General features: G+C 45.2%; 1 protein-coding gene across 1 annotated transcript in view; it reads right to left on the bottom strand.

The window, feature by feature from the left end:
- The window catches only part of RTTN (rotatin), a 98,981-nt gene that overhangs the window by 50,896 nt on the left and 34,488 nt on the right, over nucleotides 1-13,597 (bottom strand). The window contains exons 20-27 of the mRNA XM_024580522.4: nucleotides 12,480-12,568; nucleotides 11,741-11,858; nucleotides 11,394-11,490; nucleotides 10,884-10,952; nucleotides 9,165-9,353; nucleotides 8,320-8,559; nucleotides 7,056-7,200; nucleotides 1,327-1,481 (exon numbers count right to left, since the gene is read on the bottom strand). Coding sequence (XP_024436290.2) covers nucleotides 1,327-1,481; nucleotides 7,056-7,200; nucleotides 8,320-8,559; nucleotides 9,165-9,353; nucleotides 10,884-10,952; nucleotides 11,394-11,490; nucleotides 11,741-11,858; nucleotides 12,480-12,568 — 1,102 coding nt within the window. The remainder of the gene's footprint in view (nucleotides 1-1,326; nucleotides 1,482-7,055; nucleotides 7,201-8,319; nucleotides 8,560-9,164; nucleotides 9,354-10,883; nucleotides 10,953-11,393; nucleotides 11,491-11,740; nucleotides 11,859-12,479; nucleotides 12,569-13,597) is intronic.

Here is a 13,597-nt window from a genome sequence, read left to right on the forward strand (position 1 = left end):
TATAAAGAGCACTAAGAGTGAAGTGTGTAATACTTTCTCAGAGTGACAGCTTGCCCTGCGGTTGTGGGACCTGGGTCAGGGGCTGCTCTGTCGGATGTGACCAGGTGTTGAGCCGAACCAGGCTGTGTGGACACCGCGGTCTGCTGAAGACGATGTCACCAGTGTGGCACCAGGGCTTTCCTTGCCCAGAGCCTTGGGGTTTCAGCACAGGAAGACCTCCCCAAAGTAAAAACTTCCGTGCTTCTGAGGGCACTATCAAGAGAGTGACAAGAAACCCACAGAACTGCAAAAAATTTGCAAATCATACATTTGAAAAGGATTGATGTCCAGAGCACATAAAGACAACTCAGCAACAACAACAAATAAACAACCCCGTTTAAAGCTGGGAAAAGGACCTAACACGTTTTCCAAAGAGTTAATGGCAACACGACTGGTGAGGATGCGGAGACTCCACGGTGCAGACACGGCTGGAGGGGCGGAAGGGCCCTGACCACTGCGGCCAACGCAGACTCGCCGCCTGACTACCGAACTTGTGTGCGCGTGTTCAGGGCAGCACTGTGGAGATGAAGGGTAGAAACGACCCACAGGTCTGCCAACAGACACACGGACGGACAAAAGTCCACACAGGGAGTGCTACTGAGCCACAGCAGGAAGCAAGCACTGGTAGGTGCTGTAAAATGACGGTCCTGGAACACACGATGTTGGGTGACAGACGCCAGACACAGAAGGCCACGCTGTTTGGTCCCATTCATACAGAACACCGAAGAAGAAGTCCAACCACAGGTACAGAAGGAACGTGACCCGCTGCCGTGGCCCTGGATGAGGGGTGACTGGGAAGAGGCTGATGAACGGGTACAGGGTTTCTTTGGGGGAGACGAAAACGTTCTGTGATTAAACAGTGGTAGTTGCACAACAGTGTGAATGCACCAAAAGCCATCAATTCTGCACTTTCAAATGATCAGAATAAACAGTGAAATTTACCTCATTTTAAAAACTAAGAGAAATGTCAGAACCACATTTGAAAAGCATGAATGCAAAAATATTCATGAAGCCACTGAAATGGGTATGACTGCTCAGGGCGATGTGTGGAGAATCGAGAGAGGACCCAGAACTAAAACCTAGAGAACAACGAACTCCCCTGCGTGTGAAACTGCCACCAGGCTGCACCCGAGATTCCGCTGCAGCCAAAACAGACTGCCACACTGCCTAGCGCTGAGGTCCTTCCTCCTCGTCGTCTGCAGCAAGTGAAAAGTAAGACTCTTTGGAACTCAAATGAGAATTTGGTCCTCTATCGATGTCCCCAAACCTTCAGCGATGCAACGGTACCTGTCAGTAACTGCCGTGAAACTGAGCAGCAAGGTGTTGAAAAAGGCCATCAGTTCCTTCTGGAGCTGCTGCCTGACAGCAGCCCGGACGTCATCTGCCTCCTCTCGCGCCTGCGACTCCGTCAGAACCAGCAGGTCCAGCAGCGGGTTTGGACTCTAAAAAGTGAAGTGGGAAGGAAGCATGTTTACTCTCTCACGGGTGACGGGTGGTTCCCCAGGACGTCTCGGTTGCTCATGGGGTCCTGGGTAACTCAGAGTTACACGCATGTGCCTTGCCGACAGCTGGGGGCCTCGCTGCACCCCAGGGCAGCTCTGCACTCCGAGGTGCTTCGGGTGTCATCTCAACAAAGGGAAAGCATCTCTATTCAAAAAACTGAGGAAAGTACAGAGAAGCACAGCAACCAAAACAGACCACCCGCAATCAATCACACTTCACGGAGACTGCGGGTTTTAGCAGACTGGCACACACTCCTCCTGCATGTGTGAGTATAAGTGTAATTCTATATATTTAACAACATGGCGATCGAGTGAAAAAATCCACTGTTACAATCATCTTTTCACTTCAGCTTGTTATCAACAGTTCTTCAGAAACACGTCAGTATCTGACTGTTTTCCCAGCCCGAGGATCTCCCACAGCGACGGCCAAGCGGCTCGACTCTGCCGGCGCCCCACGCACACATTCCGGCTGACGCTGAGTGTGGGGATCTTTGCAAATTTGCTAGACTAACAAACAAACAAAACATGCTATTTAGAATTTTTCCTGTTTTCCACTTTTAAAAAATGTAACTAAAGGAATGTAATAGGATTGTTTCTAATAATACTGAGAGAATGGAAAATATCACATCAACCCCCAGTGTTAACTGATATATGCAATATTTACTAACCATCCATGTCACAGGCAGTGTGCTAAAGACAGGAAAAAAACAAGACTTCATGTAACTTTTCCACTGAAGGAGAAAACTGGCATTTTCTTAGTTTACACGTGAGCAAACTGGCATTTTCTTAGTTTACACGTGAGCAAACGGAGGTTTACAAAGGGGTTGAGTAACCTGTCCAAAGCCACGAGAATGGCCAGAGCAAGGATTTAACCTCAGCACCACGTCACTGCAAAGCCGGCTGACACACTGGGCCAGCACGACGTCACCCCAACAGTGCACACGCCAACAGGCGAAGGGAGACACAGCCAAAACCTCACGGCCGCTGTCACAGCAGCCGTCACCTAAAGAACTCACTCAGAAAGGACCATGCTCTCCGGGAAAAGCGATGAAAAAATGGGAATTCCAAGCTGTCCACATCCCACACGCCACCCGGTGCGCCCCATCACAAACCATATAGCCCAGGGCCTCCGGGAAGTGCTGGGGAGCGACACTTTGCTTTTACCTTACTCGGCTACGCTGCACACGTAAGCGGCTTTTTTTTTGCAGCTTTTCCTTTCATCTTGAGCAAGAACTGGCTCACGTGGATCAAGTAAAATTACAGGAAACATAACTACGACTTCCATGTTTCATACATGAATAAAACCATCAGGGTACACATTTAATAAGATTATAAAAATAAATGTATATTCCAAAGTACTCCTAGCCCCAAGTCACCAAGGGCGGACTTAGGCCCGCTGTCCCTCCAACTCCCTTGCATGCTGACAACATGAACGAGCTGTTTTTCACACCAACCCCATCTCGGTAAAACACAACTTCACTATCAGGAACTACTAATTTTGACATACAGATGAAAACTTAGTAGAAGATACACAGTCAAGTATGAATATACTGATAGAGTATGTATAACCTAACATTTAGATTCCTCCAAAGAATCTCATTCTATTGATAACTTGGTTTTGCTTGTAAGCTGCTGAGACTTCTCCCTTCATCTTCTGCCTCGGATGTACGTGTCCACATTAGGATTCAGTGAGCCTGGGCAGCACCACTACTAAAATGCGGCGTGAACTGCCATTCCTCAGAACAATAAAGAGTAGAACAGAGGTCTCTACTAACGCCCATTCATCTCAAGTGCTTCCTCAGACCTGAACGCTTTGTCTTCAGACATTAGTATTCAACCCTTACGTCAAACCAACTCCCCGGGCCATTATTGTGTCACGGCTGGCCTCCAAACTGCAGCAATTTCTGTAACGGTGGCTCATTTTCTTTCATCACAGTTACCAGGCATCAGACCCAATTTTCCATCCATCAGCACCCTACAGAAGTGGGGCGTGCACTGCCCCCCTGAATGCCGAGTGCATCGGTGCCTGGGAAAGCCGGCCAGAGAGACACATGCAGCGAGGTTCTGAAGAGCCGCCCTCCAAAAAATTATGGGTTCACTTTTACAAACTTCCATCCAAAAATTAATTCTGTCAGGAAAGGTGTGAAAACTCACCACCTCTAGGTAATTTTATATATTCACAAATATCATTATACTTCCTATTAGCATTCTACTGTAGAATCAAGTATTTATATCTGCCCGTTTTTGTTAGTTTCTGCCACCGACACTTTCCCAATCTTTTCATATTCTGTCTATACATTCGAAACAATTCCTTTGGAGACGTTATTTTGCTGACCGCCTGAAATCATGTCTATTTCACCTACTCCAAATGGTAAACTTCAGGGGGCACCTGGCTGCCCAGTGCCAGGCTTCCCTGGTTTTGAGCCTGTGTCACCACGACCACTCTCTACCTGAACTCCGGGGGCCTCACGCTTAGAGAGAAAACCCTCCTGGGAGTGGACGCTGAGGTCCACTTCGCCCCCCCTCACAGCACTACTTTCAACACTAGTGATGGTGATGTGTGGGGAGATGAAGTGAGGCTTTCCCGAGACAGCCCTGGTACTACGCAAAGTAAAAAAATTCAACTACTCCAAACCTCCTTCCTGAAACGGAATTAAATTTCAGCACAACCATCTATAATCACATAGAAATTTCACTTTGATTTCAAAACTATGAATAAATGATACAATCTGTATCTGCACTGAGCACACTACAAAATTCATCATCACTTAAATATAGAACTTTCATTATTGTTACAGTTACATATAATTTAGGAAAATATAGTTTAATATGCAGTAATTTTTCCATTGTTATATACTACGTACAGTCTTTTATACTAATTTTTAATTAACGCATAGATTTTCAAGAAAAGGTTCTACAACTAAGCCCATTATATCTGCTACTTCACAACGCAAAGCAACCATAATTTTCAGGATACGAGGTCTCTAACCTGAGGAGATTGTTTTAGAGCTCATTCTTTTTAAAAAATGAGTAAAAAGATTAAAGTTATAAAACATTTGTAGAGCAAAATTCATTTGAGTTACCAAAAAACTTATTCAGATGGAAAGCTTTCTAGAGATTCTTTTAACAATATTTTAATATCCAATTTCTGAGATACTTAAACATGCTTAAAAGTGAAAAAACTATAATAATATTAGGCTTTACTGTTTTTGATTTATTAAAAACATCAGAAAATAACTGCCTCTGAATACTTCTTTAATTTTTTAATATTTCAGAATAAGAGAAAACTCTAAGGAAATATGGTTTTCTGCAATCATCCTTGAGAGAGTAACAAAAGAGCAAACTTTACTGGACGAAGAGTCTATTTACTTTAGGAAGTTAATCATCTTATTAGATTCAAAGAGGGTTTGTATTGTACGTATTCTTCCGAGTCCATCGTGTCTTTTTGGCCGTGTTGAGGTGCTTCTCGCCTGACACGCAGCAGCCAGTACTGCTCACACATAACACCCACCCACGAGGCAGCCGTTCTGCCCTAAGTTTCACAAAACGGAAACAAGGCCAGGCTGAGAGAAGTGAAAATGGCCAGAAAAATATAGAAAATAAAGTCTATCAAAGAAAAATTCTTAAAATTATTTTAAAATGTAGTTCTTTAGAAAATGCAGACATATCAAAGGAACATAATATGAAGTCCAGCTAAACAGTCATGTACATATAGGAAATTAGTGTGATTTTTTTAAATGGTGGCAGTTCAAACCAGGAGTACACACAGCATACAGGAAAACTGCTAACCATTTTAAAAAGTAATCTACACACACAAAAAAGAAATAAAAATACAAACAAAAATAAAATCTTAAAAGTAATACAAGAAAACATGGGAGTGTCTGCTCAAAACTTTGTGGAGTAGAAAAGACCCTGCCAATGAGATACATAATATAGAACTTACGAAGAAAGAAAAATGTGTGACTACATAAAAATAATACGGCAGTGAATAAATAGATAACCTGTCCTGATGGAGTCTACTTCCTAGTGGGCTGGGGCACACGTAAACTCAGCAAAGCTACTCTGCAGGTGGCAGGGTAAGTGCAATGCGGGAACACAGAGTAAGAGGCAAGGCAGAGAGAGAGACAGCGCGCAGGGAAGGATGCCACGTTGCCTGATGGCCGGAGAAGGCTCCCCTGCGTGACTAATGTTTGAACAGAGCACTAAGTGTGACAGTCAGCACACGGGTATCTACAGAAAGGGTGCAACGGCCAGAGAAAAAAGGAAATGCAAAGGCACTGAGGTCACTGTGAATCTCAAAACAAACATATACACAAGTATCACTGCAAGTGTAACTGTCTCAGCAATCACAATTCCAGGAATTATGTCTGTTAAGTACATACTTGCATATGTAATAGAGTCTACGGTTTCCATTTTTGTTAAACTTTAACAGGTTACGAAATTAAAGTTATGTGTTTTCTTGTAATTAACTACATAGATTCCACAATGTCTTAAGTTCACTAATGAGTTAATAAATGTTTATTAAGAGTTCTCCCTGTGCAAGGTACTATGGTATATGATGTAACTGTGAACAGATAAAATAGTCCATATTTTCACCAATCTACAAAAAGGTAGAAGAAAATAAACATCTAAACAACTCTTATACACACACATTCATACACATAATATACAGATTTCTTAAATCTATAAATACTTCAAAAAGTATTCTCTATTAGAATTTCTAACTTAAACCACACAAAGTCTTCTCAGTTAGAATTTTTAACTTAAACCACATCGGCACTTCATACTTTCACAGAGAGTCATGTTTTTAAATAAATAGACTTTGTAAATGTATTAACATACAATGGAATACACTTGCGTCGTAAAGTCTACCATCTTCTCATCAGTTTAGGCCCTCTTTCCTCATTTTTATGTGGGTTTTTTCCGTGATTACTTGTACAGAGGTTTATCATTGCTAAGTAAATTCATATGGTGTTTGAAAAAAAAAAAATGGGTAAACAATACATGGCAAGCCAGGTTCTTGGCAAGTTTTCCTTAGCACACAGTCAGCCAGACAGCTGGGCGCAGTGGGGCTGCAGAGGGAGACCACGGTGAGCATGCAGCAAAGCCTGAGCCCCTCCAGCTCATTCTCGCCAGCCTCACCATCAGCACGCCCCTCAGGCCTCTGTCGGGCTCTGCTCCCTGCCTCTCCACATTCCTGTCCTCACTCCCACGCCCCAAGACCCCCACTTCAAAATACAGTTGCAACGGAAAACTCGCAAGAAACAGGTTTTGTTGAACAGCAAGACTGAAGGTCCCATTCAGCTGCAGACTTTCAATTTATTAAACCTGGTCACAAGCACATCAAGAAGGCCACGCGGCTACGAGCCCTCTGTCACCACGTGAGGAGCAAACATCACTAATCGCTAAGACAGCACCAGCTACATAAATATTCTACTCCTCCACAGTAAGTATCAATAATTTCAAATAAATCACCTGTCAAACCCAAATCCCAAATTCCTCACCAACACTTACAGGTCTAAGAAGTAATTCTAGAAGCCAGCTGAGAAGTTCCGCTGATGAACTTTTCCTTTGTTCCTTCAGTAACTTACTCAGAAAACGTACAATGTCTATCAGCAGTTTCTCATCTTCAGCACAAGCAGGAAGCACCTGTAAAAACCTACAACAAAGAATACAATACTTAGGGCTTCTGGCTCCTACAGTGTGTGCTGATAAATATTTAACCACCGACTGCGAAGTGGGAGCCAATCTGTTGTGTCTGCCCATCTCACCGTGTAAACGCGCCCCCCCCCCCGCCCCCCGCCAACGTGGCAGAGCCGTGGAGAGATGCACGCACGGTGTCATTTCTGTACCAGAGCAGACACAACCTCGAGAGCACGGATGATAGTAAAATGACCGGGAAGTGATAACTTCTGCACGATCGTCACCTTCATTTTCACGTAACTCATTTAACGGTAAGTTTACATAACTTCCTATTAAAGAGCAGCTCTGTTTAAACCAACCACCGTGGCAAACCCCTGACCTGGCAGCACCAGAGATGCGGAGTAGGAGCTGAACCGTGAGAGCCACACTAAGTAAGGAGCCAGCACCTCGGGAACTCATCCACCTCGTGTTTTGAGAAGGGCCCACTTCATGTTCAATGAGGAAGTTGCCGTTCTCCACTAGAGTCACAGGCAGGCTAAAATGTGGGGCCCCTGCTGCCGACCCATGCGCCTCCATCTGGTGGGCTCACAAGCCGTGAGAGGGTCACACGGCCGGGCTGGCACCTCTCCCACAGCTACTGACGGACCTCCACATCGGGCCACCAACTTCACGGAAGTCACAGCAAACACAAAAGCGAGATCACGCTTACAGCAAAAAGCTAGAGCAAAACCGAACAAAACAGCCTGCTACACGGGTACCAAACTTACTACCAACCCACTGATGTCCTAGGTCACTTATAATACGACGGGAATAAACATTCAGTTTGTTGGTTCCTGTCTCAGCCTATAGTCATTTACTTTTGGAAGAGCAAAATTTTCCATAAGGAAATTTAAAAAACTGCTATCAGTGTATTAATAATTCCTGCCAAAATGCAGCGATTAGGTTAAAAGTTTTCTCTTCTGCTGTTATCAGATACATTTTGCAGGTGATAAAATCCTGGGCTTTCCTTCTACAAAAGCATTTTCCTCGTGACAGCGTCAGTGAGACGCCACGCTCATACCGCCACAGCTGTGGCCACGAACCCACACACGACCAGCCCGGTCTCTGAAACCAGCCCACTGGAGCCCCCACTGACCTGCCGAGGGCACTGTGCCAAGCCAGGGACCTCAGCATAACCCCACGTGGGCCAGCGCCGCCCTCGAGGGACAGTCTGTCATTCAGGAAGTAAAAACTCATGCTGGTGACTGCAGCCCTCACGTCCCTGTGGGTGGCAGCCTCCGCGACGGCCTGGAGACAGTGCCCCAGGCCACTGGCTGCGTGCGTCACCGTCAGCGCCAGGGTGTCCTCGGAGGATAACCTCAGGGTGTCTGAAAACCTGAACACGTGGAAAAAAGAAAGAGGGACACAAAGCTATCAAAAGAAAAGCTCACTTTCATTATAAACTCTTTTTCCAAAGTTCCATTTTATCTTCCTTTCCCTTTAACCAATGGTCGGCTCCCAGCCTGGGCGGCACCTGCCAAGGCGAGGCTTGCACAGCAGCGCCCCGGGCTCAGGTGGACACACTCCTGCTCCCCGCACCACAGAGCCACTTCCATTCGAGTGAGAAGGTCCTGCCAGGTCACTCCCACGTTCAGTGGTAACCCTGCTCCTGCTCCTCCTCCTCCTCCTCACGTCGACGGGTGCGCCCGGCCTGGCACTCCAGTCCGGAGCCCTTGGTCCAGCAGTTCCACCCAGCAGCTCGGCAGCGTCACTGATCGCTAAGACAGCACAAGTGCCCTATGCTTTCCAGGGTAACTTCCTCATGTGACAGTTTTAAAAAGTGATGAACACATGTAATCTTTAAAGCGAAGTAAAAATTATGATCTTCAGAACAAAAGCAGAATCAGGTGACAGGAAGTAAAAAAACTACTTGACTTAAAGGAAAAATAAAACCTAACTAATTAAATGTAAATGCTTTTTCAACTACATGTAACAGCTTACTCTTGGACTCTCGTTTCAGAGTTCATGTGCTTCAACAGGTTGTCTGTCCCGTGATACCAGGACAGGTTCCAGGCCATTCTGAGCATGTCTGAGACCGGCCTCAAGGCCAAACAGTCTGCAGATAACGGCAAAACCACGGAGTAAGGGCTCACAGCATGGTGGCCACGCACATGCACTGGCAGGTGATACCTGAAAAAACGCACACAAGTAATTACACACTTTCCAGTCCTCATACGCTACTCAAAGCAGTGAGCCCCGAAGGCGGCCCAGCTCTACGCGACCCAGTCCACAGTGGTCTCGGGATGGGTTCTCAACTGCTCTTTTACCTTCCTGGAACCTCCCAAAGCCACTTCACTCAACTCTTCCCTGAGGCCATCCCGATGTCGGGTGGGGGCTATTTGCAGAGAGGACAGTGCCCTTTGAACCCATGAAAGGTGTTCAGCTAAAACAGGAACGCTACTTTATGCCCAACACTATGTGCTGTCCCTCATTTATTCATTCAGCTACATGCCATGGCGATGTGACCCCATTTCATCTATGAGACCCCCGCTATTACGTGGGCAGCGGTCCCTCAAGGTTGTGTGGTGGTCCGTGTACAAACACAGCACAGCTCATTTACCAGTTCTCCTGCCGTGAGGCAGTGGGGAGGTTGCTAGCTATTGGCTACTGCAAGTAAACATGTTCGAAACATTCTAATACAAAGAAAAAAGGAGTGGGAGGGGCGAACACCAAGGGCTGGGAGGGTGTGCAGCAGCTGGCACTCCCTCTGCTGCTGGGGGTGGAAACTGCTGCAGTCACTGGAGTGTGGTGGGAAGCATCTGCTGAACACAAGAATACCCTCTGGCCCACACCTGTTCAGAGCACACGCCCACCAACGTCAAGGGTAGGCACACCGCTGCACACTCCTACACTGACCCCACAGAGCAAGGACGGTGACCGACAGACAAACCTCTCCACGGTGAGCCAAAGAAGCCGCACACACACAGATGCTCTCTTTGTGAGGTGCAAAAACCAGCAACGGAATTGAACAATAACAGAAATTAAAATAGAATCACCTCTGTGGGATGTGGACAGTAATGAGGGAGCATGGACGGGTTTCCTGGCACGCTACGAGTACTCTGTACCTTAACCTGCAGGGCAGCGACACGGGTGTATTTGTTCGGAAAAACGTATCAAATACTCTTCTGATGTGTATACTTTATGTATGTATACATAATTGTGTATCTTTAATTTACGATTTAAGGATGTGCAAACTACAATAATTAGGTGGGAAGTAAAATTATGTCCTAAACTTATTTTCACATGGATCAGGAGGGAAAAATTGCACATAAATAAATAAATATGTGGAAAGGGAGAAAGAGGGACAGACAGCCCATGTGTTAACAACTGCTAAATCTAGGCGGAAGGGTGGGCCGGTGTCCACTGCTCAGTCTTTCGACTGTTCCGTGGACTTGGACATGCTGTGGACTCGAACGTCCGAAGGACATGAACATCCTAAGGACTCGAACGGTCTGTGGACTTGAACAACACCAAGTCAAAAACCTGGAGATGGGGTGGGACCCTTGCTGAACTCTCCAAGCACCACTGTGAGGGAAATGTCACAACACCACAGCCACGTGGTTTACATACTAGATGCCAACTGACAGTTTCACAGGTTCTGATTTCCATTTCTCTAACAGTAGTTTTCCTTCGAGAAAAACAAAGAGAAACATCCATTACCTTCTAAACACTGAAACAGGCAAACTGAAGGCTGACGGTGAAGAAGGTTTCCCGGGAGGAGCGACAGACCTATTTCAGGAAGGAAACGCAAAAGGAAAGGAGCAGCTGAGTGGCCCATAAACACAACTCGCTTCACTGCCTCGACCGAAACACCAGGTGCAAGGGCAACCGGTCCCGGCACCTAGCAGAGTTGTAACAAATTGGCCGCGGCCTGGACTTGCGTAGGAAGAGTACACCACGCTTCCCTTTAGGGAGTGCGTATCGCAACGGTTCACATACACGGGGGCTGAAGTGGCAGGTGGGCCTGTGCCCCCACCTCCTGACCCCGCTCAAGGTCAGTGTCAAGCAGGTATTACCACCCTCAGCATCTTCCTAAAGGTTTTCTAAAATAAAATACTAAAGGAAAACAGGCAAAATCGAGCACACTGAAAAACAGATCACTGACAAAAATTACTGCAGTAATCTAGATGGAGAACCGTGGGCAACGACTTGTAAACGCTCAGAGCTCACCACACGTCCATCCTCGAGACCTCATCAAACAACAGAAGACAAAACAGTGCTCCGACTTCAGTCACGACAGTACAGTCTTCATGAAATATCAAGGACACTGAGAAGGAAAAAGAAGCGTGACAGCATGAAAGATGGGAAAGCATGAACCGCAAATGTAAAGTACCCTAACTCGGAGGGAAGAGAGGCCACTCTCAGAGAAACGTCCACGAAAGCATTCAACACTTCCTACTGCGATGGGTTTTTTGAGTGACTATTAAGTAAAATGGAAAGTAAACATTCCCTACAGTTACACAGTAACACTGAAAGTCTAAGGTCGGTCCCCTCGGCGGCAGAATGTCCTTGCTCACCTCTGAACAGCAGGGTCAGGAGCGAAGGCCGCTGAGCGAGGGAGTCCCGGGCGACCGGGTCTGCGCAGAGGAGCTTCCTCAGGAGCACGAGGCTGGGCGGGATCAGACATTCCACCACCTGGCCGGGGTTGGGGGGGACCACAGTCATTCCAAGCTCATCGACTCTGAGGTGGCACCAAATACACTTTACTATTACCCTATTATAGTCTCACTATCCTATTATATTCCTATTATCTTATTCTAAATTTTATGCTTTATCAAAAGTGTCTGCAACAAAAATGCAAATGCTGTATTTTATGAACTATAAGACGCACCCCCCCCCAAATTTGGGAGGAAAACGGGGGTGCGTCTAATAGTCTGAATGTAGCTTACCTGGCTTGCTGGGGGGGGGGGGGGTGGCAGATCAGTAAAGCAGGGTTTTTTTCCCCCTATTTTCCTCCTCTAAAACCTAGATACGTGTTACGGTCCAGTGTGTCTTATAGTCCGAAAAATACAGTAAATATTAAGAATTAATTTCCACTAAAATTAAGCTTTGTATATACTTTTGTGTACGCATCAGACAGAAATTTCGAGATTAGGTTTTCTTTACAGTGATGTCAATCTTAGAAATGAACAAACGAGGTAGTCGGTGTTAGGAATTACTCCAAGGACTGGGGCAAATTCAGCTGAATTCACTCTCAGATCTGATTAATAAAAATACTGATCTGTAAAAATGTATCTAGATACCCATTAGTCTTACCTCACCATCCTGACCCACACATTCATTTAAATACTCAATTATCTTGTCAATTAAGCATAACTTTTTCACCACAGCATGCATTTTAATATCTGTAGACAAAAAAAAAGTTACTAAAAGTTAAAGAACATTGTCTGTAGTTTTGATACAGAACAGACATCCATATAACTTGCAAACTATTAAAAATAGTCACACCTGGTGTTGAAATTAAAGGATAAAACTCAAACTATTTTTTTATTGTTCAGTTGTCCCACCTTTTTCCCCACTGCTATCCCCCACCCCATCCCCCAACTCCCAGTCAATACCCCCCCCCCATCATCCAAGCCCAAGTCCTCCATTCATGTTCCTTTGCCTGTCCCTTCCCCTTAAGTTTTTACTTAATACACCTCTGAACAATTTGAAAACTTTAAAGCAACATACAGGTCTTACTCTTGTATTGTAAAAAATAAAATAGTTAAAAAAGAATAATTAATTGAATGAGTCCAGACTCAAAAGTACTAGAATTTTAGGCAAATGAATCCTTTTTCTACATGACATACTATTGTAGTTCTATTGTTTCGTTGACAGATCTTCTCTTTTCTAAATCCATTACCTGAAAATGTTTAGAATTCTTCACAAGTTAATGGGTAAATATGGTTTGCAACATGATCATTTTTCTACTAGTAAGATCTCTAACCTCAAGTTGTTAACAGCAAACATAAAGGGGAAGGAGTTGTAACATACTGTGTACATTTGTATTTGTGTGTGTGTGTGTGTGTGTGTGTGTGTGTCCGCTGCTGTGGACCCGGTATTTATCTCCCCCACCCCATTTCCTCTGTGGAAACCAAATCTCTAGTGTGATGGTGTTAGCAGGTGGGGCCTCTGCAAGGACACCAGGTCAGGAAGGTGGGATTGGGATTTCAAATATAGGGGGAAAAAAAAACCTAACTCAAAGAATGGAGTAACAACATTACAAAGGTAACAGTATATCTTACTAGTTTTTTAAAAAATAAGCTTTTAAAGAAAACACAGTCACAGCACAGCAGGACTAGCACCTTACCTGCCCGCAGACAGCACTGTCTGAGTGACTCCCTGAGCAAATGGACAGACGGAAAACCTCACCGACTGGGCAAACTGAGAAA

Source organism: Desmodus rotundus, chromosome 10, assembly GCF_022682495.2.
Source record: "Desmodus rotundus isolate HL8 chromosome 10, HLdesRot8A.1, whole genome shotgun sequence".
Lineage (NCBI taxonomy): Eukaryota > Metazoa > Chordata > Mammalia > Chiroptera > Phyllostomidae > Desmodus > Desmodus rotundus.